The sequence below is a fragment of the Siphateles boraxobius genome, unplaced genomic scaffold, assembly GCF_051911475.1.
Source record: "Siphateles boraxobius isolate OS27281-9 unplaced genomic scaffold, OSU_SipBor_1 8, whole genome shotgun sequence".
Lineage (NCBI taxonomy): Eukaryota > Metazoa > Chordata > Actinopteri > Cypriniformes > Leuciscidae > Siphateles > Siphateles boraxobius.
Genome location: NW_027509208.1, coordinates 38,822,049 through 38,849,199, shown reverse-complemented (window position 1 = coordinate 38,849,199; position 27,151 = coordinate 38,822,049). Strand labels below are relative to the sequence as shown.

The following is a 27,151-nucleotide window of genomic DNA, read 5'->3' as shown; positions in this document are numbered from 1 at the left end:
CTCCACGCACATATGAGACGCACACAAACTCGCGCACACTCATATGAGACGCGAGCGCAAACACACAAACTGTCCGCGCACATACTCATATGAGACGCGAGCACACACACACACAAACTAGTGCAAATACTCATATGAGACGCTTGCTCACACAGTATATGATGCATATGATTCTCAGTGTGAACGGAAGTCACACATGTGCATTTTTTGTTAACAGAGACAGAGTCCATTGCTTTTATTGTTTTTTTTTTTTTTTCTTCATTTAAATAGTCTTTAGAAATAAAAGTTTATTGATCTTTGAAAAGGTGTACCTGCATTATTATGCCATTATCATCATTATTTTAGATGAAAATGGTCTCAGAAATTTTATCGCTCATTCTATCTTTATCGCAATAATTTCTTGGACAATTTATCGTCCAGCAAAATTTGTTATCGTGACAGGCCTATGTATTCACCCTGCTGAGGGGGATGTGATAAAGCCTGGATTGGAGCGAAAGCACGTTCCTCTCTCCACTCTAACATTCTGTAATCACTTCGCTTATGGTCCAGTCCGGGTTTTCAATTCCCGCTCACGGAAAAACTGCTCCGTGTCCACTCAATTAATCTTATGCCGGGCGTACACCAAAGGATTTTCACAGTCCCAGACTAAAGACCGGCAGTCTTTAGGAATCTTACTGGAGTCTCGGCGCGCTCCCGTCGTTTCAATCGTTAAATGTGAGGTGATAATCTTCAGTCCGCGACCCGATTTACGCCAGTCTTTCTCTAGTCTTTCATATCAAACATGTTTGATATTATCGCAAGTCTTTAGTCTGAGACTAAAAACTGTGAACCCAAGTCTTTAGATGTGAGCTGATAATCTTATAAAGTCTTTTCTAAATCTTTTCAAAGTCTTTAGGTGTACAGAAAGCATTAGTTTTGGAGAAGTGCATGTCAGGCTACAGCTGGTTTGCTGCGGTCCGAATCCGAGCGAGTTTGTTCCCTGCGCCCCCCGCAGCGTTGGTCTGGTTTCACATTCAACTTAATTCTATCGAACCCTGGTACGTTTGCGTGCATATTACGTCAACGCAAACGTGCACGGCGCATGATAGAAAACAGAACGCGGGTCAATATTGGCCGTTGCTCAATACCAATAGGCTACGCAAACTTCGGACTTGCGTCCTTGATAGTTCGGGCTTGCCAAGTTCGACTCAGGAGAACGAACTCCCGAGGACGCTAGTCCGGTTATTCTGCAAACGGAACCGCAGCGTTCTTGATCGCGTTCTTGATCACTCAGCTCGCTCTGGCTACTCCGGTTATCTCTTTATGTATATTTTAGGCAACAATAAAACGAAATATGGTATAAAATACAACTCTGCCTCTTTTCATCAACAATAAAATGTGATATATACAAAACACCTCTTTTCATTTATAAATGAACATATTATCATAAACATATTAGGCCTATATGGCCACACAAATGTGGTTCAGACAACGCACATTGATTATCTTCACTCCATATATTTATAACAACACGAAATATAAAACGCAACCCTGCTTCTTTTTGTTTTCATTTTAAAAATATGAAACATTATTGATCATTAAAACTGACATTTAACAAACAGAGACAGGGTTGTATCATTTTATTTTATTATGCCTGTACACATACAAGAGAATGCATAGTAAAATATATAAAGAATATTTTATATATTTAAGAATATATAACATTACACAACCCTGTCGCTTTTTGTTAAATGTCAGTTTTAATTATCAATAATATCCATAAAAGTATAAGTAGCCTAATATGTAGGCTATAAGAAGCTATACAATGAGAAATAAAGCAAACAATTCAGTCAAACATTAGTCAGCTCTCTAATAGGCTACAAAGTTAAAGTTAAATAGCCTAAATATATAAAGTTATGAAACTTCACTTTGCCCTAAGCCAAAACGATTTGCCATTAAACAAACTATATATTAATATAATTTAGCATTGTTTGGTCTTATAAGATAAATAAAAACATGCACTGAAAAGTTATGTAGATGGTTGATTATTTGTCAAGCTAAGTAATTTTTTTTCATAGATTAAAATGGCTTTTAAAATATGCAAACTGGCAATATTAAAATAGTTTAAAACATCTCCCCTTAAAACGACATTGGTCTCGACTATTTAAATAAAGTTAAAGGAATATGACTTGGCCTGAAAAAAATTTCAGTCAGAAGAATTTTTTTCACTTTAATCCCTGTGACCAGCTGAAAACTCGTGAAGAGCTTATGTAATATGTAAAGGAGTCAAAACAGCGACAGGAATCCCTCCTTCACACACACAAACGAAGATCTGCTGTGAGGAGACGCGGTTCTGATCCTGTACTGAACTGTGATGGGCAACATCGGGGCTACGACGAGTAAAACTAGGACTAGTTTTAGGGGTGGTGATGGCGCAGTGGATAAGACACATGCCTTTGGTGTGAGAGACCCAGGTTGGAATCCACTGTGAGACAACAATGTGTCCCTGAGCAAGACACTTAACCCCTAGCTACATTTATTCATTTAGCTGACGCTTTTATCCAAAGCGACTTACAATTGCTATATATTTCAGAGGTCGCATGCCTCTGTAGCAACTAGGGGTTAAGTGTCTTGCTCAGGGACACATTGGTGTCTCACAGTGGATTCGAACCCGGGTCTCTCACACCAAAGGCATATGTCTTATTCATTGCGCCATCACCACCCCCTCGTTGCTCCAGAGGCGTGCGACCTCTGAAATATAGCAATTGTAAGTCGCTTTGGATAAAAGCGTCAGCTAAATGAATAAATGTAAATGTAAAAACAGACATGCTTGAGCATTCTGTCCTTTTAAGGGTCGCATCTTGTGACATGTCCAGTTTTGGGTTCGTTTACATGTCTTTGGTCCATGTTGTGTTCATATTTCAGACGAACCGCACCAGAGTTTGTTTGGAAGCGGATCGAGTTGCTTGTTTGGTGCACCAGTGTTCAGATGGCCGGGTTCAAATTAACCACAGTAACAGAGCAATCACACCAGAGTTTGATTTAATCTAAACAAACATGCCAAGTGTGAACACAACCTAGAAGAGCCAGGACTAATTGTATAATTTACTTTTTGGTCCGAACTAAAAGAACCAAGAGAACTGAACTACAAGTGTAGTGTACAATGGCACAGTGATTAACTAGGAAACCTAAAAATGGCACTTCTTTGCAAGAAGGTTGGCGACCCCTGGTCTAAGGTGTGTGTGTGTGTGTGTGTGTGTGTGTGTGTGTGTGTGTTAGGCAGAGGAAGGATGAGCTGGAGCAGAGGATGTCATCTCTACAGGAGAGCAGGAGAGAGCTCATGGTGCAGCTAGAAGGACTCATGAAACTACTGAAGGTACCGCCACACACAGGCCAAGAGATCATGGGAAAAAACTTGTTTTTGGAGTGAACTGTAATATTTCCGCCACTGGAGGGCGTCACTCTCTTTAGCATTCAGCATTTGAGCCGCTTTCTTTTCTCACACACTTGATCTAGTTTCCCACTTTTTCATTTCTTCTCTTTACAGATTAGAGTTGATAGTGTTGATAGTTGTTTTCGTCATCTTTTTCTCTCTTCTGTTTTTCACTCCCTCTGTTCTTTTCCTCCATCTCTGTTCTGTTCTCGCAGGATGAGGAGCAGAGACAAGCTGTGAGTGTGTGTTTTATTATGCATGAGAGAGAATTTACCGTGTGATTTCAAAAACAAAAAAATCACAGTACAAGAAGACAAATAAATATGTAGATAAATAGAGCTGTTTGGTTTTGAGTACGAAAACATGGAAGAGAATTAGCATTTTAGAGAAAATCTTGAGCTTTTTTGTTTTAGTTTTTTTGAGAATAGCAGTTCTTGATTTATGAGTGAAATAAAGCTAACGAAAACATTAATCACATACTGCTCTTAAAATGTAAGTTGCTAAATAAGCACAATGTCAGAATGTGAGTTAACGCACCTCACAAATCAGACAATCACTTTTTTTTTATCCGGCAACGTTAGAAACATGTTTTAAAAAACATGTTTTAAAAATGTACCTTTTGATTTCTGACTGGGTGTAGTTCAGAAGGTCTCTTCAAGTAATATATTAATTACAGACCTTATTTAACCTAAAAATCTAAAATTGCTATTCTAAAAATGCTCAGGGAATTTTGGGCTGGTCTACAAATGGACATCACCACTGAACAGCTCTAGACTTACTGATGTTGTGCTGTTGTTTTCCCACCAAAAACGATTCAGTTCAATTCACGTTTATTTGTATACATTCACAATACATATCGTTTCAAAACAGCCTTACAGAAAATGCATGTTTCAGTGTTACAGCGTGGATGATGGTATTTCAAGGAACTAGCTTTGTTGTTTTTTAAAGGAATTTTATAAAAAACTAAAAGAGGACACCTACAGTATAAACTCATGAAAACAGTTTTCCAACCATTCGATTATTACTAGGTTTCTTTTTGTTTTGTTGCCAGAAAGTATTCTACCAAGTGTAGAATATATTTTACATTTAATTTAAGTGTATTACGTGGTAAAGGATCCATGGCAGCATCCTCTTAAACCAAAGTAGTAAAAAACTGCTTATGCACACTATTGTTAACTAAAACATAAACTAAAACTATTAAATATTGGTTTAGTTAATGGAAATAAAGCTGAAATAAAATATTAATATTAGACGACAAACTAAAACTTAAAAAAATCTTAAACATTTCAGTTAGTTACAAAAATATTAACTCTTAAACTGAAAAAATAACAAAGTAGAAGTATTAAAAATAGAAATTAATAAAAATGACAGAAATACATACAAATACTAAAAATGTAACTAATCAAAATGACAAAAGCACATTACAAAATTACTAAAATTAAATCCATTTACTCATCCTAATGTTGTTCCAAACCTGTATGAGTTTCTTTCTTCTGTTGAAAACAAACAAAGTTATTTTAAAGAATGTTGGTAATCAAACAGGTGACATAGCCATTGACTTCCATAGTAGAAAAAAAAATCATTGGCTACCATCAAATGTTTGGTTACCAACATTCTTCAAAATATAATCTTTTGTGACTCATACAGGTTTAAAAAAAACATGAGGATGAGTAAATGATGTGATTAATGTGATTAACTAATGTGATTTCCATCAGTATATTAAGACTTTGCATGTGAGAGAAATTGTTCAGTGTCTCATGCTTGTTCATGTAAAAGTTATTTTCCATTTGTTTTCATTTATTTTCATTTAGACTTTTTTCTCTCTTTCTTTTCCTCCCTTGTTTAACTTCCACTGTCTGGTGTAAGTTCTCACAAAACAGTCTTCCCGTGTGTTATCAGGAGTGTGTAGCATTTGTTTAAATTTTTTATTATGTTTTCCAAAAATCTGTATTTTTGACTCAGTCTTTCTTATTTAATGAGTTTGGCTTTAGTTGTGATGTGAATAGGCTTGACTTGTATAGACTTTTACATGCAGTGAGTTCAATCAGTAGTTTTTAGCGCGAACAGAAACATTTAGCAGGTGTATCATGTTCAATAAGTAGCATTCATCTCTTTCTCAGGCTCAAGCTTCTGGTTCCTCCCCAAGCCACGCCTCCCCTCGTTCTATGCCAATGCCCATTCGCTCGCCTTCATCGGGCCCCGCCCCCACAGGCCACACCCCCACACACGGGCCCCAGGACTCTTTAGCTGGAGTGGGTGGAGACGTTCAGGAAGCATTTGCTCAGGGTAACTTCTTAATTTACCACTATTAACACAGAGACTATTCTGGGTTTTTTTCCCATTTCTTATGAGGTACAGAATTCTTTGTTAGTGACAAGAATCAGATTTCTGCTGGACTGAACTGGGTAGACCCGCCCACTTTGACATCTCATTAGTCCAAAATGTGTTCTGATTGGCTGTTATTGTTGTGTTGTGGACAGGCAAATTACTTGAAAATATGTCGGTTCTTACCTGTTGCATGGTGTAATAATAGCAAGTTTTTTAACCTACACTCTGCATTGACATCAAATCAGAACTTTTTTCACATCATCATTTTTTATGTTTCTACAGGACCTCGCAGAAACCTACGAAATGATCTCCTGGTGGCAGCAGACTCCATCACAAACACCATGTCGTCACTGGTCAAAGAGCTCAACTCGGGTACGAGAGCGTGCATGCAGATAATCCTCACCTGTCGTGTTTAGTGGGATAAATTTGGGTATCAACAGTTCCCTGCTATCTGAAATGCGCGACTTACTGTGGCTATGCGAGTCACGAATTGAGTTTTTCTTGTGCTGGAATTGTTTAAAGGTGCAATGTGTAATATTTCTGAGGATCTATTGACAGAAATGCAATATAAGATTCATTACTATGTTTGAGTTGTGTATAAAGACCTTGCATAATGAACCGTTATGTTTTTATTACCTTAGAATGAGACATTTATATTTCCATAACCGCGGGCACCTCCTTCTATGGAGGTTCGACATATTGTGTCGTCATGTTTCTACAGTAGCCCTAAATGGACAAATGCGCTTCGTTACTATGTTGCTCTTCGTGCAAGGAAGCAAGCTTAGTTCAGGCGAATAAAACACTGACACAATGATGAACAAGTAACAATAATATTCGCAATAACATATAGTTTTACTGAATAATTAAGTAAACATAATTTCTTTTTTTATCCTTGTAAAGAAATCTCATTGCTGAACTGGCTGCTCTCTGCTGTCTCAGACGATGACATTTTCCTGTCGGCCACCGTAACTTCTGTTGGTTGCAATTTGTAACCTCACCACTAGATGCCGCTAAAAATCACACACTGCACCTTTAAAGGTTTAAATTGAATGTTTAAATTTGCAAACAAAACATGTGCAAATTTTAAACTTTCAGTCTATGATGGTTAAACTTTGCAATTAATCCATGAATCACATGCTTGCCGATCCGTTGGGACTGGTCCTACAATCCGTTAACCACTGGTTATTGTGGGTAGTTTGTGTTCTCACAGCTATGACAAAGAAATAGTGTGAAAATTTCATGTTACCTGGTAATAGACATACAGTCCTTCTCAATTTGATTGTTCATAATTATTGAGCAAAAATCACTGGAAAGTAATTAAAAGAAAGCTTGTTTCTTTTGGACATGTTAGTATAATGGGAATGTTTGAATAAGTAGATTTTATTTTTAATTTATATTTTAATAATATTTAGTGCTTTTGTCATTAATTTTTTATTACATTATTTTAAAATAATTTAATTAATTATTTCAGTATGTTGCCAAGGGGAGATTTTTAAATTTCAATTAAGTTTTACTTTTAAAGTTTTCATTATATTCATTATCTATCTATCTATCTATCTATCTATCTATCTATCTATCTATCTATCTATCTATCTATCTATCTATCTATCCAGTTAGACAAACAAACAAACAAACAGATGTGTGTATAAGTTTACTGTATATATATTTATTATCTTCTGTTGTCTTTAGTAGAGGATGGAGGAGATGAGGAGGAGAGACTGCAGAATGGCAAAGACAGAGGTATTTCCCTCCACATCAGAACTACATTACCCAGAATGCATCTGTGCTACTGAATCCTGCCATCCGTGGCCCTTTCAGTTGCTCTTGCTACACGAACATCAATGATTTCATGAGATTTATCCTCCTTGCACACAACAAAAGCTCATAATGTTTTACAGGACGGGGGTTGTGTGTGTCTGAGGGGGCTCGTTAGTGCTTAACTACTCGTTAGTATTAATGAGGAGGCTGTTTACGAGTGTGTGTGGGGGGGGGGGGGGGTGCTGTATGTTTTTTTTAACTAATTTCCTGTAGGGTCAGAGGGGTCCTATACACTGACTCTTTATGAGCAGAACCCGTACTGGGAAATACCTTCATTATAGTGCTCGTTCTTTCTCTTTCTTCATAATATTCATTCATCTCTCCATCCAGCTCCACCGCTCTTGTTTTATTGGTCTGCTTCTGATGGCCTTTCTTTGCAAGTTTCAGACACCGTCCGTTAAATTAGGCTTTAAGCAATGGCTTGCTCAAAATTGTTGTAGTGCACTTAAAACATGCCTCTGGTAAAATGTCCCAATGATTTTTGATCATATACATACACACACACACACACACACACACACACACACACACACACACACACACACACACACACACACACTTACAATATCTTGTCTCTAGTCTAGACCACAAAATAGTTAACTTGAATTGGAACGTTCCAAGTCAAAATGAATAAATAATAATATATGCTGGGATATAATGCTCTCAAACGTTATTTAGCTGTAACATTAAGCTGGGTATTAGAAAGAGAATTTAACCTTGATATAATCAATTGTTTACTATGCCAAAACATAGTTGCATTGTTGACTATTTAAGAAATGCCACATGATCCTTCAGAAATCATTCTAATATCCTGATTTTTTTTATCAATGTTGAAAAAAGGTTTGTGCTGCTTAATATTTTTGTTGAAACCATTATAAAAAAATCAGGCTTCATTGATGAATAGAAAATCATTTATGATCATTTATTTGACTTTTGTAACATTATAAATGTCTTTACTGTCACTTTTTATTAAATCCATGTGTCTTTACTGTCACTTTTTTATTAAATTTCTAAATAAAACTATTAATTTCTTTAAAAACAAACTTTTGAACAGTAGTGGTTATGCATATAATTTGCACCAAGTACAGTTAACATAAATACATAAAGAGAAAAGTAAAGATTAAGAAAAAATCAAAAGCAACTATTTTTGTTGATGTGTTTTGTTGTTGCATCAGCTATTTATTTTTAAAGACATAATTTATTCATACAATAATGAGGGTCACAAAAGCCAGCTGTTTTAAATGCACAATTGTTCTACACTTTGTAAAACGTAGTGGGTCTATTTAATTAAAAACACTATGTAGGTTAAACAGGGGTTGAGGGAACAAGCTGATAGATTATCTTCTCAGTTAGCTTTAATAATTCCAGATAAGAGAATTAATGGATCACTAGAGAACTCCAGACAGCTTCTCTGTAAAAGAACCAGTGCATCTGAATATTGCAGTTCATATGTCAGCAAAAGACTCGCACTAGATATTTCTTTATTAACTCTATAAAGCCCACGTATCATATTTGATATGCACATTTCTAAGGCCTCAAAATGATCATCATGATCAAAACTCTGCATGCCTTCTGTCATCTGATTTATACTTTATAAAATTCAGTAAAGATTTCACAGCAAAAAGACATGTGTAAAGTAAGCGTAAGAATAACTTTTATATTGTTAGTAATATTTGAAGATGAACACTTACTGGACTGAAGTAACTTAGGTTTACTTGATTAACCATACATCATTTTTTTTAAATCATGTAAAAAAATACTTGCATTTAATGTAAGTAGTCTGCTACTGTATACTAATGTACCAAATATGGATTTTTTTTTTTGGAGTTAATTTTATTTATTTTGTCTAAAGGTTAAGGCAATAAACTGTTTCCATAAAAAAAAGGATTGTTATTCCATATGTTAGGCTTTACAGTATTATACTGTAAGTCTTTGATTTTAAAATGACAAGTTTGTGTTTTTTTCCCCAGGTTAAGCCAAATATGAAGCAAGCAGTGTCACGTGAGTATCACACAGTATAGGACATCTATAGGTGGGCTGCTTTGTTCACTTTGAATATTTTATTTCATATTTTTTCAGGTGTGGCGTCACCATGCAAATACTTTCTGCTGACATCACCACAAAGACAATGACCTCTGAACACCATGCTCAGCCAATCAGAGAGAGTTCAGGGTTTTGGCTGGGATGTGGCTACCTGTGGATTGCTTGAGAAGGAACATGTTTTGTTGTTTTTCAATGTTTTTTACTCTTCTTTTTTGTTTTTGTGATGCAGATTTAAGGGGTTTATATTGCAGACTTGCTAGTTTGACTAGTTATTCTCATTTGAATTTTGTAGTTGATTTTGTTAGTTTGTGAGTTTGAAAGCTTTTGAAAAACCGATGCACCCAAAGACTTTCGAGAACGGGACAGAATGGACCGAGATGGAAACGGAATGGAACGGAACGCAATAGAATGTGATTCATGATTGAAGGACAAGCATGATGAGTTGATGATTGGCTGGCTGAGGTATGTGGGCGTGGTTTGTGAGGTGTTGGTGTGGCCATGTTGATTTCGAGGACGCAGTTGCTGCAAATGCCGTAAAAACGACCTTCTAAAGGAACTAAATTAAGGGTCGAGCTGTACTGTAATTTATTTTTGATTCAATTTTTTTTATTTATTTTCATTAGACAAACAACATTTCAGAAGCCTTTCAATGTACATTTGAGGAAATATTTTGGTAATTTCACATAATCGATTTCAGATTTCCGATTCAGCGTTTATGTATATTTAAGATCAGAATGATTTAGTTTTATAGATTTTTAAACAGGTACTTTGATAAAGAGGCGAATTACTTGCTGTGCTCCTTTTACTGGAGAGTTTTACCCATTATTTTTATCGTTTTTTCTAGAGGCACTGTTTTTAGTCAATATTTCCTGTGAACAAACATTTCTTTACCTACAAACATATGCACACACACGTCTGACCTGCTGTGTGTTTTTCTGGAGGTGTGTGTTTTTGTGTGGTATGTTTGCCTCTAATAGTCGTGTGTGTTTGTGCAAAGCTGGAATGTGAATCATATTGATGCCTTCATTTCATTTTATTCTTGAATACCTGCCAAAAATGACTTGTTGATTTAGTGTTTTTGAAGTTTTCAATCTTATTTACTCTTATAAAAATTGCTGTTGTTTTTCGCGCAAATTCTTTCTTGGACTCGTTTGTTGATGGTCCTCTTCGTCATGTGATTCTACCTGCAGTACACGGGGCTTCATGACATCACTTCCTGTGCCCTTCGGGTCAAGAGCTCTTCTGGCTCTTTTGGCCGAGATTATCATTACGGTGCCGGTAGCCGTAATGTTTCGCTATTTCCAACGAACAACTCTTTCATATATATTTTGAAAAAAAGCTAATTTTACTGAAATAACTCTGGAATGAAGCCGTGATTCACACACATGTGATTTCAAGTGATGATTTGTTGTTTTCAGAATAAACATTATTAAAAAAAAGTTTTGACTGGAGGATTGTTTCTTTCTATCTTAAGTTTTTCTTTCTATAACTTCCTATTTGTTTCTTTAATTTTGTATGCTTGGTTTTCCTTCAGGTCCCATACAGCCCCAAAGCTTTCTGGGTAATATGATGCTCTCAGTGGTTGCGGCCGCATTTACACTTCTGTGCACTGAAACATGTACTTTGCTGGTGATGGGAGTGTGTATATTTTTGTCTGTATAGTATTAGTTGCACAGAATGCCAGAATCTACTTGCTTCACTGTTTGAGTTTTTCTGCAATTTTAGTCCTATATAAGTGTGGTTTGAGATGAGAGCTGTGAGTACCTGTGTGACAGTCAGACAGAGAGAGAGAGAGGGAGATACGGGTAATCGGACGTTCTCTGCACTGCCAGCGTGACCGGGCATGACGTGGGGTGAATGTTAATGAGAGCAGCTTGAACAGACGTACTCTGGGGGAAATCTGTGTGGGTAACAGAGTTAGACAGTGCATGGATTCACTCAAGGACACGATCCCTCACCAGTCTCACTGTCTATGGCTGTCTCTTATGCTGTATTACAGTTACATTATTACAAGTCCCTTAAAACAAAAACGTTGCATGGTATGTATGTGTGTATATATATATATATATATATATATATATATATATATATATATATATATATATACACACGCAGACTTTTAAATGGTAATGTATCACTGTTTTATATATATATGGTATATATATATATAGATGTATACACACACACGCGTTACACACACAGTGTTGGCTAAGTTCCTCTAAAAAGAAATGAATGATAAGCTACTAATTAGTACATCTTCAACTGTGTAATTAGAAGAGTACTGCACTAATTATTCTCTCTAAAAAGTATTGGATTTCTCATTATGACTTGGATTCTAAATCAACCTCGACCAGTTGAACAATAAAAGGATAGACATGAAACAGCACTTTTGATTCTTTCAAATAAACAATGTACAATTGCATAAATTATTTTTGAACTGACCAAGGGAGAGAGAAGGTTACATTAAAAACATACTTTTTAACATTAAAATTTGATGTTAAATCCACTATTGTTTTAAATGGAATTGTTGTATTGTCAATACAGTATTTAATGCAATTACATCAGAAGTAACTGTAATTTTTCAAATAATCCCTTACTTTTTTTAATGTATTTGGCAGTTTATACCATTTTATTACTATTGCATAGCACTTACAATTCTGTATTTATATTATTATTTGTTGGAAATTAATTTATTGGCAGTTTATAGCACTTACTATTTTATAGCACTTACAATTCTGTATTTATATTATTATTTGTTGTGAATTATTTAGTTGTTTAATTGTACATGTAAGTGATACATTGTCTATGGGCTACCAACCCGCACCCCGAACATACCCGTTGGTGAACCTCTTGAAATATTTAACCTAATTTGTTTCATTGTATGAGTTGCGGTCCTGAAACTTCAGCCTCTGGTATTGCAGGAATATTATAGTGGGCATGGGATATTCCCTGTAATCACCAGCATAAGGGACCTTGATTGACCCTATGCGTGTTCCCCTCACAGCCTTATTTTGAGCTAAATATATCACCTACTGGGAAACCAGGCCGTAGTAACCAAACTGTAAGAAAAACAAACCATATCACAGGCATGTGTAACCAAGCTATGTCAGACGATTAAACAAATTTATAATGCTTTAAATCTCGCGTTTTATCGATCTCTTTAGTGTGTGTGAGGACTGTGACGTCACTAAGACCAAACGAACGGTCTCTAGGACCCAGCGAACTCCTTCCCGCTGACGGGCCTCTGCGGCGTCTGAGAGCCCGAGACGCGTCGGAGACCGGAGAGGAGAAGGCCGGTGCCGGGGAGGGTCAGGACGGGGAGAGACGCGGAGGGAAGACGGGCAGTTCGCGACCACCGGGGGGTTCAGGCCCGGGGCATGCATGGCGAAACGGGTAAATCACACATACACACACACACCGAGCTTCTGTCCGACATATGAGGATGATGATGATGACGATGAAGAAGGTGGTGGTGGTGATTATGGTCAATTCGGATCTGCGCAGATGTGCGTTTTAAAATCCAGCAGTTGCTGCTTAAAAATAGCTTTTCTTCTATTCGCACGTTTAAGTTCATTTGACATGTTAATTCTGTTCATTTCGCTTTAGTGAAATCAATGTGTGTATGACGCGAGCAGAAGTCTGTCAACCGGCGTTATAACGTTACATGGCCATCAGCATCTAATGCATTATTAATCATTAACTTTGACTTTAGCATAACTTAAACTGTTCCTTTTATGTGAGAAATTAAGTTTAAAAAGGAAGACTAAGCTGTTTCTGGTTAATCTTGAGATGTTAATTATGTGAGGCCTCTTTCGTTATTATTATATTTGTGCAAATATTAGCTTATATATAGTAATATTGTTTTACTCAATGGTTTTTGACGTTGTTGTATAGGTTATTTTAAAAATCCTAAAGCCTATATGAAGATAGATTGAAAGCTCTAGCCTATCTGACCTATTAGTATATTAAAGCTTATCATGATTCTATGTGTCATTAATTGACAGTAATAAAATGTGCGTTCTTGAGTTTTTTGTGGTTATTCATGAAGGCCTGTCCACACCTGTGTCAGGTGTCATGTGTTTCACTGGCCGTCTGGACTGTGAATCAATCAGATCTCAGTTTAGATCACACAGTCATCTTCTCAAAAGTTCAAAACCAAAAAGATTGTACACTAAAGGGGAACCTCATAAAGTTCCTCAATAGCCTAACAATTTCATTAATTTTCATATGGAGTATGAAACCAACATGCTGATCCGAAGAACCTACAAGTTTTTGTGTAGCCTAGTCCAAAGAATGAACTAGGCTGAACCTGAAGTTTGTGGCAAAGAACACGTATTAGTGTATTCATGATTTAACACATTTAGGCCTTTAATTTGTTCCACTTACTCATTGTTTAACATCAGAAACGCCCTATTGTGTGTCGGATAGATCTATGTTGAGGCGGAATTTCCTTTTCCCAATGGTTCATTGTGTGTTAAAAATACTTAAGTTGTATGTCATTGATTAATCAAATCTAGCAAAGGTCACAATGTAGGCCTAGTTATCAAAAAAGATGATTAGGCTACAAAAAGAAACATGTACGTGCGTTACATCACTCTAAAAAATGCTGGATGTGAAATATGGACAAAACCAACCGTTGAGTACAAAAAATGAATGAAAAAATATAAACCAAGGTTTGTCCATTTGACCAAAACATGGGTTGAAATAACCCAGCGTTTTTTTTTTACAGTGATGTATTTATATAAACGGACTAAATTCTGTCAACTAATGATATGTCAAGCATTACTATATAATGTAGTAGCCTAATGTTAGTTCCTAATAATATTTATTTGAAAGATTTTCCAGTCTGAATATGAGTCTGTTGAAAACACTTGTTGTGAAAGGCTTCGACACAACATCAGAAAAGTTTAAGCAGTCAAAAGAGTGTAGCCTACTGATGAAGAGTGAATCCTGTTTAGGCTAATTTAAACATCCCATTTTACATTTACATGTACATTTACATTTAAATGTAAAAAAAACCTGTACATTTACAGTTTTATGGCAGTTTTGTGTTCGAGAGTTTCTTCCCAATTTCTCAACAAATCCAAATTTCAGAAGATGACAGGAAAGTCATTTCGCTGTTCATCGGTAAAAACTCTTCATCTCACTGCTCTCCTAATAAATCTGAGGTTTTTGAATGAGATTATGTGAAAGTTAATGAGATTTTATAAATAAATGAGAGAGCCGCCAACGTTTTTTTCCAGGAGCGTTACACGCGTTTTGCCTGGCAGAGATTCAAACACCCGCCATGTTACTGACTCTCCACGTTAAACCACAAACTGGCTGCTTTTTGTCTTTTGTGGACACAAATTATGTCTTTTTTACTGACTGTCGTGATGTGAAAACATGGGAAACATTATAGACACGGTTCTCCACTTGTCCTGTTATAAGATGTGTCGCTTTTATAGACCTGACCAAAAAAATATTTCATACAATCATACACTATTAATGTATAAATATCCATTTTTACTCCAGATATTAACACGGTCTTTGTTGTGTTTGGTTTTGCAGGGAGAAGAAGGATTTGATGGTCTGAAGGTGGATCAGTTTCATCGCCACAAAAGTCTCTCAGCATTTTAATGTCTTTTATTTCATTTGCGTTGATTTCAAATGCATCGATCAGGCCTGTAGTGTGTTTTTGTATCATCATGCCTCTCGATCTAGACTGTGACGCAGCGACGAATAAAACGGTAAGATAGGCTTCTTATTTCGTCACTCGTTTTATCTGTTTGTGAATGTGTGTGTGTGTGTGTGCGCGCGGGGGAACCATGCTGAAGCCGCCAGACACGGGCATAAAGAGAGAAGGACAAACCAAGCTGCGAGTAAAACACAAGTCTCCGGTCTAAAAAAATAAAATATACTGTCCGGTTATAATCAACGAAGCGCGCACTTGTACTACGCAGGTTTGGTAATCCGACTTCCTTAATTATGACGAATCGTTCTACTTTTGTCGTGTCATATGGTAACAATGACATCATAAATGCTGTTTCAGTATAGGCTATAAACTAAACGACACTTGAAAAACGTTTTAAAGGAACGAGCTATTGGCCAGAGAAAATAATTGTCTCTATTTCTAACGGATAACACAAAAATGCTTTCTCATTTCTGTGTAAAGGTTAGCTACTTAGGCTATATCTTGTATGAGTTTATAGCCTATTAATAAGTTAAATGAAAGCTCTCTTCCATCCAGAATGTTAGGATATGCACATTGCTCTAATCGTGTCTAGAAGCGAAAAAACAAGGACGTTCCCTTTTCAATCAACAAAACGTTTGTCAGTTATAACCATAGACTGTAAAAAAAACAAAAATCACTTTTTCACAATTCAGAATTTCAATTCTGAGAAAAAAAGTAATTTTGGTTTTCCTTAGAATTGGACTTTAGAACTTGCAATCGCGAGTTTATAGCTCACAATTCAGAGACAATTCAGAATTGCGAGATATTAATCTGCAACTGCTTGAAAAAGTCAGAATTGCGAGTTTATATTTTGCAATTTTGACTATTTCTCGCAATTCTGACTTTTCTCACATTTTTGACTTTATAACTCACAATTGCAAGTTTATCTCACAATTCTTTTTTCGATTTACTTTATTTCTCACAATTGCGAGTTTATATCTCTCAATTCTGAGAAGAAAGTCAGAATTGCGAGAAATATAGCCAGAATTGCGAGATATTAGCACCCAATTGCGAGTTTATATCTAGATATAAACTCACAATTGCGAGTTATAAAGTCAGAATTGAGAGAAATAAAGTAAAAATTGCTAGATATAAACGAATATTGACTTTTTTTCCTCAGAATTGCGAGTTTATATCTCACAATTCTGAATTAGATGTAAACTCGCAATTGTGAGATAAAAAGTCGCAATTATCTTTTAAAATGTTTTATTCTGTGGAGGAAACAAGCTTCCATACGAGTTACGCGGTGTTAATAATGATGCTTGAAAGTAGTTAATGGGATAGTTCACCCAGAAAATGAAAATTATGTCATTAATTACTCTCCCTCATGTCGTTCCAAACCCGTAAGACTTTCGTTCATCTTCGTAACACAAATGAAGATATTTTTATTTTTGGCTTTTATTTACTTTTAAACATTGATCAGCGAGCATTAACAGAAGCTCAACCGAACTGGCTTGACGCGCAAGAACAAACCACTTGCTGAAGCTCAAACGTGCTGCGTAACATGAGAAAGAAGCTCATTGGTTCTCGCACGTCAAGCGATCATGATTGAGCTTCCGTTTAGTGTTGTGTGAGTTGATGAATGTTTATATGTGAACAAAAGCCTAAATTCAAAGCTTTTTTTCATCATATAAAGTGATCGTGTCTCTTCAAAAAATTTGGACTAAATCACTCAATTTATATGGATTAGTTTTACGATCTCTTGAACTTTTTAAAGCTACAAAATGGTAGTTGCGTAGCTGTCAATGGAGGGGCAGAAAGCTCTCAGATTTCATAAAAAATTGACAGAATGTTGACAGAATTTCCATTTTTGGGTGAACTAACGAACCCTTTTATGTAAATTAGATGAATAGCTTTTTCCAGAGCATCACGATTTCTTAAAAAGACGCTAATAGCTACACAATCTCGCCTACTTTCATACTATATAGTAAGTATGTAAGGAAATAATGTAATTCTAGTTGGAATAATGTAATGTTATTGCTTTTAACTTGAAGTTATTATAGCATTTTTTTTTATACCCATCCAGAGCCAAAGAAAAAACAGATCTAAACTAATGAAATCTCACCCTTGAGCTAGTCAAGAACTGAAATGGCCCATCTTTGGAATCAGTAGACGGAATAACCACATAAATGATTAGGGAAACTCATTAAAATCACTGATGAACATTAACCTGGGACCCATCAGAGATTTAACAGTCCCACTGACCTCAGGAATCTGGAGAGAAGCACTGCAGTGTCATTGAGGTTACGACTGTGTGTGTGTGGGAACGCTCTAGTAACTCTTCATTTTCCTGCTCCGCTCCTCTTACAGTTTAATGGCCGTTCAGTTGTTATAAATCTGTTTTCAGCTGTTGGACCAGCACAAGAGTCACGGTAGTTTATGTATGCTGGCCTTACAGTGATCAGAAAGCCTTGCCTAACTGATTTATGTGGCTTGGAGTCATGTGAGGTGAGGCGTGTGCTAGACTTTCATTTCACATTGAAGGTGAAGGTTTTTTGTGGGAAGAGAGTCAGTTTACACCTAAATTTGGACGAACGTGAGTTTGCGACAGAACAGACTGACGATCTTTTGACCTATTACCACCTTATGTTCACTGAACGAAGCTTTTTTTTTTACAGGGTGAACTTTCTGTTCTGTTTTCATTTGTTTTCATTAACTTTGGTCTGTTGAACAGGTGAATCAGTTACTAGAGCTTTAGTAGTCAATCTTGAACAGAGCAAAAGTTGTGTTTGAGACCATGGGGGTGGGTGTGTGTGTGTGTGTTGTGGTGTATGTTATTGCTGAGCTCATTGCCTCATTCAGATGTCCTCTGTGAACCCGGCTGAAGGTATTTATTGGCTGATATAGTATTTATGGCAGCGATCAGATAGTGTTTGCTTTGGCAGAGAAAATCGACCTGTTTTAAAGCTTGTGTTTGTATATAGGAGCACACAAATATTCACTTTATGTCCTCAGTATGCTTTATTTGGTCACACTTTAGTTTAGGGTTCAATTATCACTGGTAACTAATTTAATTACGACTTTTGCCTCAATAAACTCCTAATTACTGCATATTAATAGTTAGTAAGGTAGTTGTTAAGTTTAGGTATTGGGTGGATTAAGGGTTTGTAGAATATTGTCATGCAGAATAAGGCATTAATATGTGCTTTAGAAGTACTAATAAACAGCCAATATCCTAGTAATATGCATGATAATAAGCAACTAGTTAGTAGTGGGAATTGGACCCTAAACTAAAGTGTTAGCCTCAGTATGAACTCCTATTGGTTGTTATACATTTTCTTGGTGTTACTGTGAATGGTAATAATCACAAACTGTTTAAATGAGAATTTGAAAAGGAAACATCAGGATTTGGATACGTGGAAAAATTCATTGAACACTGTGGAATTATTTTAATGATGATGCTTTTTATTATAACTGTATAAATATTATATATAGTTTTTAATTGATTTTGCCATATGTACATTCTTAAAAATAAAGGTTCTAAATTGGCATCTATAGTTCCAGGAAGAACCTTTAACATCTATGGAACTTTTCCATTGCACAAAAGGTTCTTTATAGTGGAAAAATGTTCTTTGCATTTAGGAAAAAAGCGTTCTTTTAAGAAAGAACTGTCCCCTGTGAGGTTCTTTGGGGAGCCTCGAATGGTTCTTCAGTGGCATCGCTTTGAAAACCCTCTTTTGGAACTTTTATATAGGATAGTAGGATAGTGTGCAGGTGTATTTTCTTCAGTCATTTCAGTTTATATGTGTGTCAGTCTGTAATACTCAAGCTAGAGATGCGGAGAGAGAGAGAGAGAGAGAGGTGCAGGACCCAACAGACTCGCTCCACCGGGGAACTTCCTCCTGTTCTCGGCCCAGTCTCGTTGCTTGGCAACAGCAGTGGCCCAAAATAACCCGCTGATGACCGAAATAATCTGGAGATGACAAAACCAGACACAAAATGTCTCCTGTGCTCTGATGTTCTGATGTAATATTCTACTATACTGTTAAAAACTGAGTCATGTGGTTTATACTGTAGCATTAGCAACAATTATAACTTAATATTCTATTAGTACAATTAATACCACATTTTGTTTTATACGATTATAAAGGACCGAAGGACTGCAATAAATCATGCAATGTGAAATCTCAAAAGATGAAGTATATCATATTACTTATAACATCATCTCATTATATTAGTGTTCAATCTATCTATTATCCATGTGTTTATAATGCCATCCATCCGTTTATCTATCTATCCATCCGTTTATCTATCCATCCATCTGTTTATCTATCTATCTATCCATCCATCTGTTTATCAATCTATCATTCATCCATCTGTTTATCTATTTATCCATCCATCTGTTTATCCATCCATCCATCCATCCATCTGTTTATCCATCCATCTGTTTATCCATCCATCCATCTGTTTATCTATCCATCCATCCATCTGTTTATCTATCCATCTGTTTATCTATCCATCCATCCATCTGTTTATCTATCCATCTGTTTATCTATCCATCTATCCATCTGTTTATCTATCCATCCATCCATCCATCTGTTTATCTATCCATCCATCCATCCATCTGTTTATCTATCCATCATCCATCCATCCATTTGTTTATCTATCCATCCATCCATCCATCTGTTTATCTATCCCTCCATCCATCTGTTTATCTATCCATCCATGCATCTGTTTATCTATCCATCCATCCATCCATCTGTTTATCTATCCATCCATTCATCTGTTTATCTATCTATCCATCTGTTTATCTATCTATCCATCCATTCATCCCTCTGTATATATATATCCATCCATCCATCCATATTTTTTATATTGCTATCCATCCATCCATCCATCTGTTTATCTATCCATCCATCCATCTGTTTATCTATCCATCTATCCATCTGTTTATCTATCCATCTATCCATCCATCTGTTTATCTATCCATTCATCCCTCTGTATATCTATATCCATCCATCCATCCATCTGTTTATCCATCTATCCATCTGTTTGTCTATCTATTCATCCATCCATCCATCCGCTTATCTATCTATCATCTATCTATCTATCTGTCTATCTATCTATCTATCTATCCATCATCCATCTGTTTATCATCCATCCATCTGTTTATCCATCTATCCATCCATCCATCTGTTTATCCATCTATCCATCCATTCATCTGTTTATCATCCATCCATCTGTTTATATTGCTATCTATTCATTCATCCATCCATCTGTTTATCATCCATCCATCTGTTTATCCATCTATCCATCCATTCATCCATCCATCCATCTGTTTATATAGATCTATATCTATTTTCTGTCTATCTATCTATCTGTTTATATTGGTATCTGTCTATCTATCTATCTATCTATCTATCTATCTATCTATCTATCTATCTATCTATCTATCTATCTATCTATCTATCTATCTATCTATCTATGTATCTATCTATCTATCTATCTATCATCTATCTGTCTTGTCTGTAAAAAAAAAACGTAACATTATAAGTACAAGAGAGATTATTTCAGACATGAAAACAGTTATTCCCTTTAGATTGAGGCTGAAGTCTTTGATTGGTCTAATATGAAGCAACATGCTTGGGGATGGTTTGGGGTTTTCATATCTTTGAAGGACTTGAGGTTAATGTTTCATGACTATTAACATCCATTCACTCATTTGTAGAAACACTCCCCTGGTGACCCTTGACCTTTGGGGACTGATCAAACTTCATGTTGTTTCAATGGTTACGACAGAACTATTTATGAGAGAGACAGTAGAGTTCATGAATTATATCTGCACAGTCTGTGTTGTGGTTTCATGGTTGTATGTGATAGGACTAGTGTTTAAATAACATTAATGGGCACATCGTTGCCGGGATGTTGCCAGGGAAATGACCTCATGGTTTTGTTCAGGAGAGCAGCATCATGACCTCCTGGAGACAGTTGCTAGGCAGTTTTCACCTTATTAACCACTGTCTCTCTCTCTCTCTCATCTGACTGGATCCCCACTGAGAGAGTCCGGACTGATCATGTGTGTGCGCGTGTGCGTGTGCTTGTGTGTGTGTGCGTGTGTGTGTGTGCGCGTGCGTGTGTGCGCGTGCGTGTGTGAGTGTGTGTGTGTGTGTGTGTGTGTGTGAATCTGAAAATATTTATATTAAGTCCTATAATATTAATCAAACCTTAATATTACTTTTTTATGTTGTTTAATTTTTTTAGATTTTAATTAATTGTATTATATTTTATTCATAAAATAATATTATTTTGTTTTATAAAATATATATTTTTTCATAATATTATTTTATCTAATTGTATAAATTGTTATTAGGAAATAGCAACTTATTTTAAATTATATTAAAATAATAAATAAAATAATAATGACATTTAATTCTATTTAATTTTATTGACTTATTATTTAGTTAACTGGTGTTTGCTAAAGCAATCGTCATTGTTGCTGATACTCAATATTTGTGTGAAAATCTATTTTATAGAGAATTTGAGAGAGAATATCTTCTCAAAGTATAAAGCAATTTTTGAGCCAGTGTTACTGACGAAAGAGGAAAGAAAGAGTGTGTGTTTGCATGCGTGTGTTTGTTGTAGTGCTGACGTGTTTGTGTGTTTGTTTGTTTTAGAGTCCAGAGGCAGAACAGGAAGTGTGTGAGGTCACGCATGAAGACAGAGTGACGGACACACCAACACGAAGAGTCGGACGACCCGCTCGAAAACGCAAAACACTAGAAGTGAGTACATGTGCGCATACGCACAACTATGGCACTCAACATTAACACGCCGTGTGTTCTGTGGATAGACTGCATGTTCATCGCCTGGTCTTCTGAATGGCAGTAACTCAGTGAGCTGATTTGAACGTGAGCCATGATTGAAAAACGAGCAGCTGATCAAATACAGCATGAGATTCCAGCTTCAGCTCTGTGCGCTTGGTGTGTTGATTTAAAGGGACAGTTCACCCAAAAATTACAATTCTGTCATTATTTACTCGCCCTCGTGTCATTCCAAACCGACATGTTATTTTCTCGTTGGAGAAATTTTGAAGAGTCTTTACAGAGCTGTTTTCTACGGTGGCCGAGAGGTGCAAAACAAATCACAATTATAAAAACAAAATAACAATTATAAAAACAAAATAACAATTCAGAAAACACAACGACATTTCAGAAAACACAATAACAATTCAGAAAACACAATAACAATTCAGAAAACACAACGACATTTCAGAAAACACAATAACAATTCAGAAAACACAATAACAATTCAGAAAACACAACGACATTTCATAGAAAACGGAAAAGGTAGGTACATTTTGAGAATGGCAAACTTGTCGCTGATTGGACGAGACACCTGTCAATCAAGCTTTACAGGAAGTAAGAAATTTAAACGTTACTTTGAAGTAGTGATCGACCGATATTGATTTTTTATAACCGATACCGATACAGATTATTTGCATGTGTATGTGCCCGATAACCGATATGCAGAACCGATATTTATTTACTGTTATACTTCTGTTTTTGGCACAATTATTACAACACAAATGAACGGAGTAAAACCATTTTATTTATAACAATCACTCCCTCCTTGCATACAAAAAAAAACCTTTATATTTATACACAAATAAATAGAGGGGTCTGAGTCCAAAAAATAAAGTGCACTGTTACTAAGTGTCTTTGTTTAAAAATAAAAGCTTTGATGAGGTAAAAAATAAAGCACAAAAACTATTCTAACATATTTGGATATGTTTATTTGTTTTCAGAAATGGTAAACTAATCAAATTACAATAAAAACATTTATATTATTACATTATATAATTTATATCTAAATTATACATATCATTTATAAGCATCAGCAGCAACAATGTTAACAATAGGCAAAATAAATGTTAAAAGTCTAATGTTTTCATATGGAAAAAATAATTGACAGGGGAGTCATATCACCTTTGCAGAAATGTAATTCATTTTAAACAGTTTTAGAAGGTTTATGTGCCGTTTAATAGGTTTAAACTAAGAGTGAGGAATAATTCACTGGGTAATATTAATTCACTGCATAATATTAGCTGGAATAGCCTATAACATCAGGAAAGTAACAAACAAAACAGCATATACATCATTGCATTTTCCAACTAATATGTTATTAATTATTATTAATATTTTTGTCGGTTTAGATCATGAAATGCTTTATGACAAAGTGCTGTTTATCTATGCATTTACACATAACTATAACATTAGGCTATACGTTACTCAACCGCGATCGCGCGTGCAGATAATAAATAATGAATTTCCACAAAGCGGTATATTTAGATGTGTATTAGCGAAATAATTGCTATGTAGTAAATGATAATATAATCTAGGGTGTTAAAACAAGATAATCTTGTCAAAAGTTTCATTCAGTGGCCGTGCTTGAGCATTCCTGATCATCAACCCAGTGAGTGCTCAGCAATATGAACAAACTTTTTTTTCGAGACTAATGGTGAGCAAATACAACAGATAGAGAATTAAATTCAGCGCTTTTATTTTCAACATGCACTCATTCATGTCTGTTTTATTTAATTCATGTAGTTACGTCTTTATTGGGGAAGGACATGACGGATTACGCTACGTGGCTCAATGAGTTCGTCTCAATTTTTTAGAACCAAGCTGCATAAATAAAATATATCAGGCATTTATGTCTCAAATCTCATTTCTGCATGCATGTCTGTTATGTTAAATAAAGTTGAATAATTAAAGCAAAGCAAGTAGAACATATACTTTACCTGTGCACAGAGTTGTTATTGACTGATCTCCTCAGACGCGGGCTGCAATGGCGGAATTCTCAAAACGGCCTCAAGATGGCGCCGTTTATCGGAAAATCCGATATTACAAAACTGATTCCCGATTATGGGAAAATGCTTAAATATCGGGAAAAATATCGGTCAACCGATACATCGGTCGATCACTACTTTGAAGAAGGACATTCATATGCCGTGATTGTGGACATGCTGGCGACATACCACGACATTAAAATGAGCTTGTGCTCAAATGGCTTAAGTTTATCGCACCCATCAACATGCCAAAGATAGTTCGGTCCCATGGAGTGATATGCAGACATCCCAAGTCTCCCGGAAGTTCCCCGCATATTGATAGCGGCTCCCTGATGCCCGCAAATTAGTTAAAAACTCGGAGCTCTAGAGAATCTAGAGCTTGCGAGCTCCAAACCGTGTAGCACACGGCAGAGAGGTAGAGAGACAGAGAGCGAGAGACCTTGCGCGTGTGTGCGCCTCACGAAGCGCATGTAAATATTTTTTAGTAATCTTGTAAATAGTTTTAATATCGGGGTATGTCGCCAGCATGTCCACAATCACGGCACATGAATGTCCTTCTTCAAAGTAATGGTTAATGTGTTCCATTTTCGCATTTAGCAAAACAAAGTTGATCACAAATTTCTTACTTCCTGTAAAGCTTGATTGACAGCTGTCTCGTCCAATCAGCGACAAGTTTGCCATTCTCAAAATGTACCTACCTTTTCCGTTTTCTTTGAAATGTCGTTGTGTTTTCAGAATTGTTATTGTGTTTTCTGAATTGTTATTGTGTTTTCTGAATTGTTATTTTGCTTTCTGAATTGTCGTTGTGTTTTCTGAATTGTTATTTTGTTCTTATAATTGTGATTTGTTTTGCACCTCTCGGCCACCGTAGTTTTCCAGAGACTAGCGCTCTAATTTACATTACGAAATTCCTTACTTACAGTTTGCTGTCAGATCTTGAGTTGTTTCTTAAACATCAGATCATCATATTTGAATGATTTCTGAAGGATCATGTGACACTGAAGACTGTAGACAGTAATGATGCTGAAAAATCAGCTTTGATCACAGGAATAAATTACATTTGAGAATATATTCAAATAGAAAATGGCTATTTTAATTTGTAATAATGTTTCACAATTTTCCTGTTTTTCCAATATTTTTGATATATGCAAATAAATGCAGCCTTGGTGAGCAGAAGAGGCAGGGCTCAACATAAAAAAAAATCCCCACTGGCCCCCAGGGCCAGTAGATCAGAGTTTCCTTTCAGGAACGTCGAGCTGCTTGAAACGCTGCGGGAACGCCTCTTGCGTTGTGCGTCATGAAGCACGTATGGAATCAGCCCAATGGCGAGACGGAACGTCACGAGTGACGTCATCGACCAGGAAACTATAAAGCACACCCCTGAACACAATGGCGACAGCTTCTGTTGTCTTCAGCAAGCGCTCTGTGTGTGAATCTGTCCCTGTGTTTTTGTCTGTTCTTAGTGATTGCTAGGCAGGAGTTTTTCACTTAAAAAACTATATATATATATTCACATATATCAGTATGACGAGCGAGCAGCAATACAGAAAGTGTGTTCCCCCCTGTACTCGTTTTCTCACGGGTGGGGATACCCACGATCTGTGTGTTGTTTGTTTGGGAGTGCAGCATGCCGAATCAGCTATCGAGGGGGCTGATTGTGAGCATTGCGAGCGTTTTCCATTAAGAACGCTCCGCTCCCGCCGATCACTCTTCGAGGAGAGTGGTTCGGTTCGCGCTCCCCACGGCTCGGGTCCCGCTTCTGTCGAGGCAGAGCGGCGGCGCCTGTCGTGGGGATCGCAAATGGATCTGTCAGCGGGGTTTGAGACAGGCTCTGCCTTATCTCAGCCTTTACCTGGCAGTTCCAGTGCCTCAGTTCCGGGTGTTGAAGCACGCATTGCGGTTTCTTCCCCCCAGGCTGAGGCACCAATACTGCAGCTATCCAGTTCTGAGGAGCTGGATGTTGTCAGTATTGAGACAGGGGATGTTGAGGACTCGTCACCTCATTCCCCTGAACACGAGGAGCTTATGGAGGTGCTCACTCGTGCTGTGTCAAAACTAAGCATTGAGTGGCCAGCTGTTAGGCAGGAATATGTTTCTAAAAGCAAGCTTGACGAACGTTTTTTGCCTTCCCGCGTTTAGCCTCCACGGCGGTGCCTTCCGTTTCTTCCCGATCTCCACACCGAGGTGTCGAGGTCGTGGAAGAGACCCGCCTCTTATCGTGTGTTTAGCCCCCAGACTTCCTCATATTCTAATAAGCGGGGGCTAAGTTATATGGTTATGGGGCGATGCCCAAGGCGGAGTAGACTCTAGATAGCCATCTTTCTGCTGAGTCTTCCTTGTCTCTTAAGGCACCAGCTTTACCCACCAAGCCTCTCAGAAATACTTCGGCTCTGGTGGGTAAGGCTTATTCGGCGGCTGGTCAGGCTTCGGCGTGTCTGCACACGATGTCAATATTGCAGGCATACCAAGCCGATCTTTTAAAAGATATGAGTGAGAGTGAGGAGGTCAGCACTGACGTGGTTCGAGAACTGCGAGATTTATCTCTGCGTGCCACCAGGGAATCGGCTAAAATAATGGGCCGTTCTATGGCAGCCCTGGTGGCCGCAGAGAGACACTTGTGGCTTAATCTGTCTGATATGAAGGATAAAGAGAAAGCTTTTCTTTTGGCCATCTGGTTTTTTCGGTGACGCGGTAAACACGGTCATAGATACATTTCAGGAAGAAAAGAAACAAGCTGCAGCTTTTCAAAAATTCCTCCCACTTAAAGTTCATGTCCCAGGGTCTGCTGGGCGAGGGCAGACCAAGCCGTCGACTAGCTCCTCACATAGGGCGCAACAAAGGCAGAGTGTCACGTCTCGTGGCCCCCCTTCTAAACAGTGGGAACAGACGCGACAGTCTCAGGCGAAGCCTTCTAGTGGTAAGACTGATCTGAGGACAGTCATTATGGCTAGGAAGGCTTCGTCTAAGAAGTCCTGACGCCACTGGTGTCAGGATGCTGAGGGTGGTCCCCACCGTGAGAGGGAGGTGTTGACCGCTTCAGACGGTGCCC

The 27,151-nt window shown here is 37.0% G+C and overlaps 2 protein-coding genes across 6 annotated transcripts in view; both read left to right on the top strand.

Annotated features, from left to right (window-relative positions):
* dtnba (dystrobrevin, beta a) overlaps nucleotides 1–10,735 on the top strand; it is a 34,417-nt gene extending 23,682 nt beyond the window's left edge. The window contains exons 16-22 of one of the 4 annotated variants that reach the window (XM_077220652.1): nucleotides 3,259–3,355; nucleotides 3,628–3,648; nucleotides 5,533–5,698; nucleotides 6,023–6,112; nucleotides 7,430–7,480; nucleotides 9,529–9,559; nucleotides 9,638–10,735. In XM_077220652.1, coding sequence (XP_077076767.1) covers nucleotides 3,259–3,355; nucleotides 3,628–3,648; nucleotides 5,533–5,698; nucleotides 6,023–6,112; nucleotides 7,430–7,480; nucleotides 9,529–9,533 — 430 coding nt within the window. In that variant the 3' untranslated portion in view covers nucleotides 9,534–9,559; nucleotides 9,638–10,735. The remainder of the gene's footprint in view (nucleotides 1–3,258; nucleotides 3,356–3,627; nucleotides 3,649–5,532; nucleotides 5,699–6,022; nucleotides 6,113–7,429; nucleotides 7,481–9,528; nucleotides 9,560–9,637) is intronic. The other 3 variants (XM_077220653.1, XM_077220655.1, XM_077220654.1) reach the window with 3 other exon arrangements.
* Nucleotides 10,736–12,787: 2,052 nt separating this feature from the next.
* Nucleotides 12,788–27,151, top strand: part of dnmt3aa (DNA (cytosine-5-)-methyltransferase 3 alpha a) — a 62,696-nt gene continuing 48,332 nt past the window's right edge. Inside the window, exons 1-3 of one of the 2 annotated variants that reach the window (XM_077220648.1) lie at nucleotides 12,788–12,994; nucleotides 15,152–15,330; nucleotides 21,929–22,036. In XM_077220648.1, the coding sequence (XP_077076763.1) occupies nucleotides 15,220–15,330; nucleotides 21,929–22,036 (219 nt within the window). In that variant the 5' untranslated portion in view covers nucleotides 12,788–12,994; nucleotides 15,152–15,219. The remainder of the gene's footprint in view (nucleotides 12,995–15,151; nucleotides 15,331–21,928; nucleotides 22,037–27,151) is intronic. The other variant, XM_077220647.1, reaches the window with a different exon arrangement.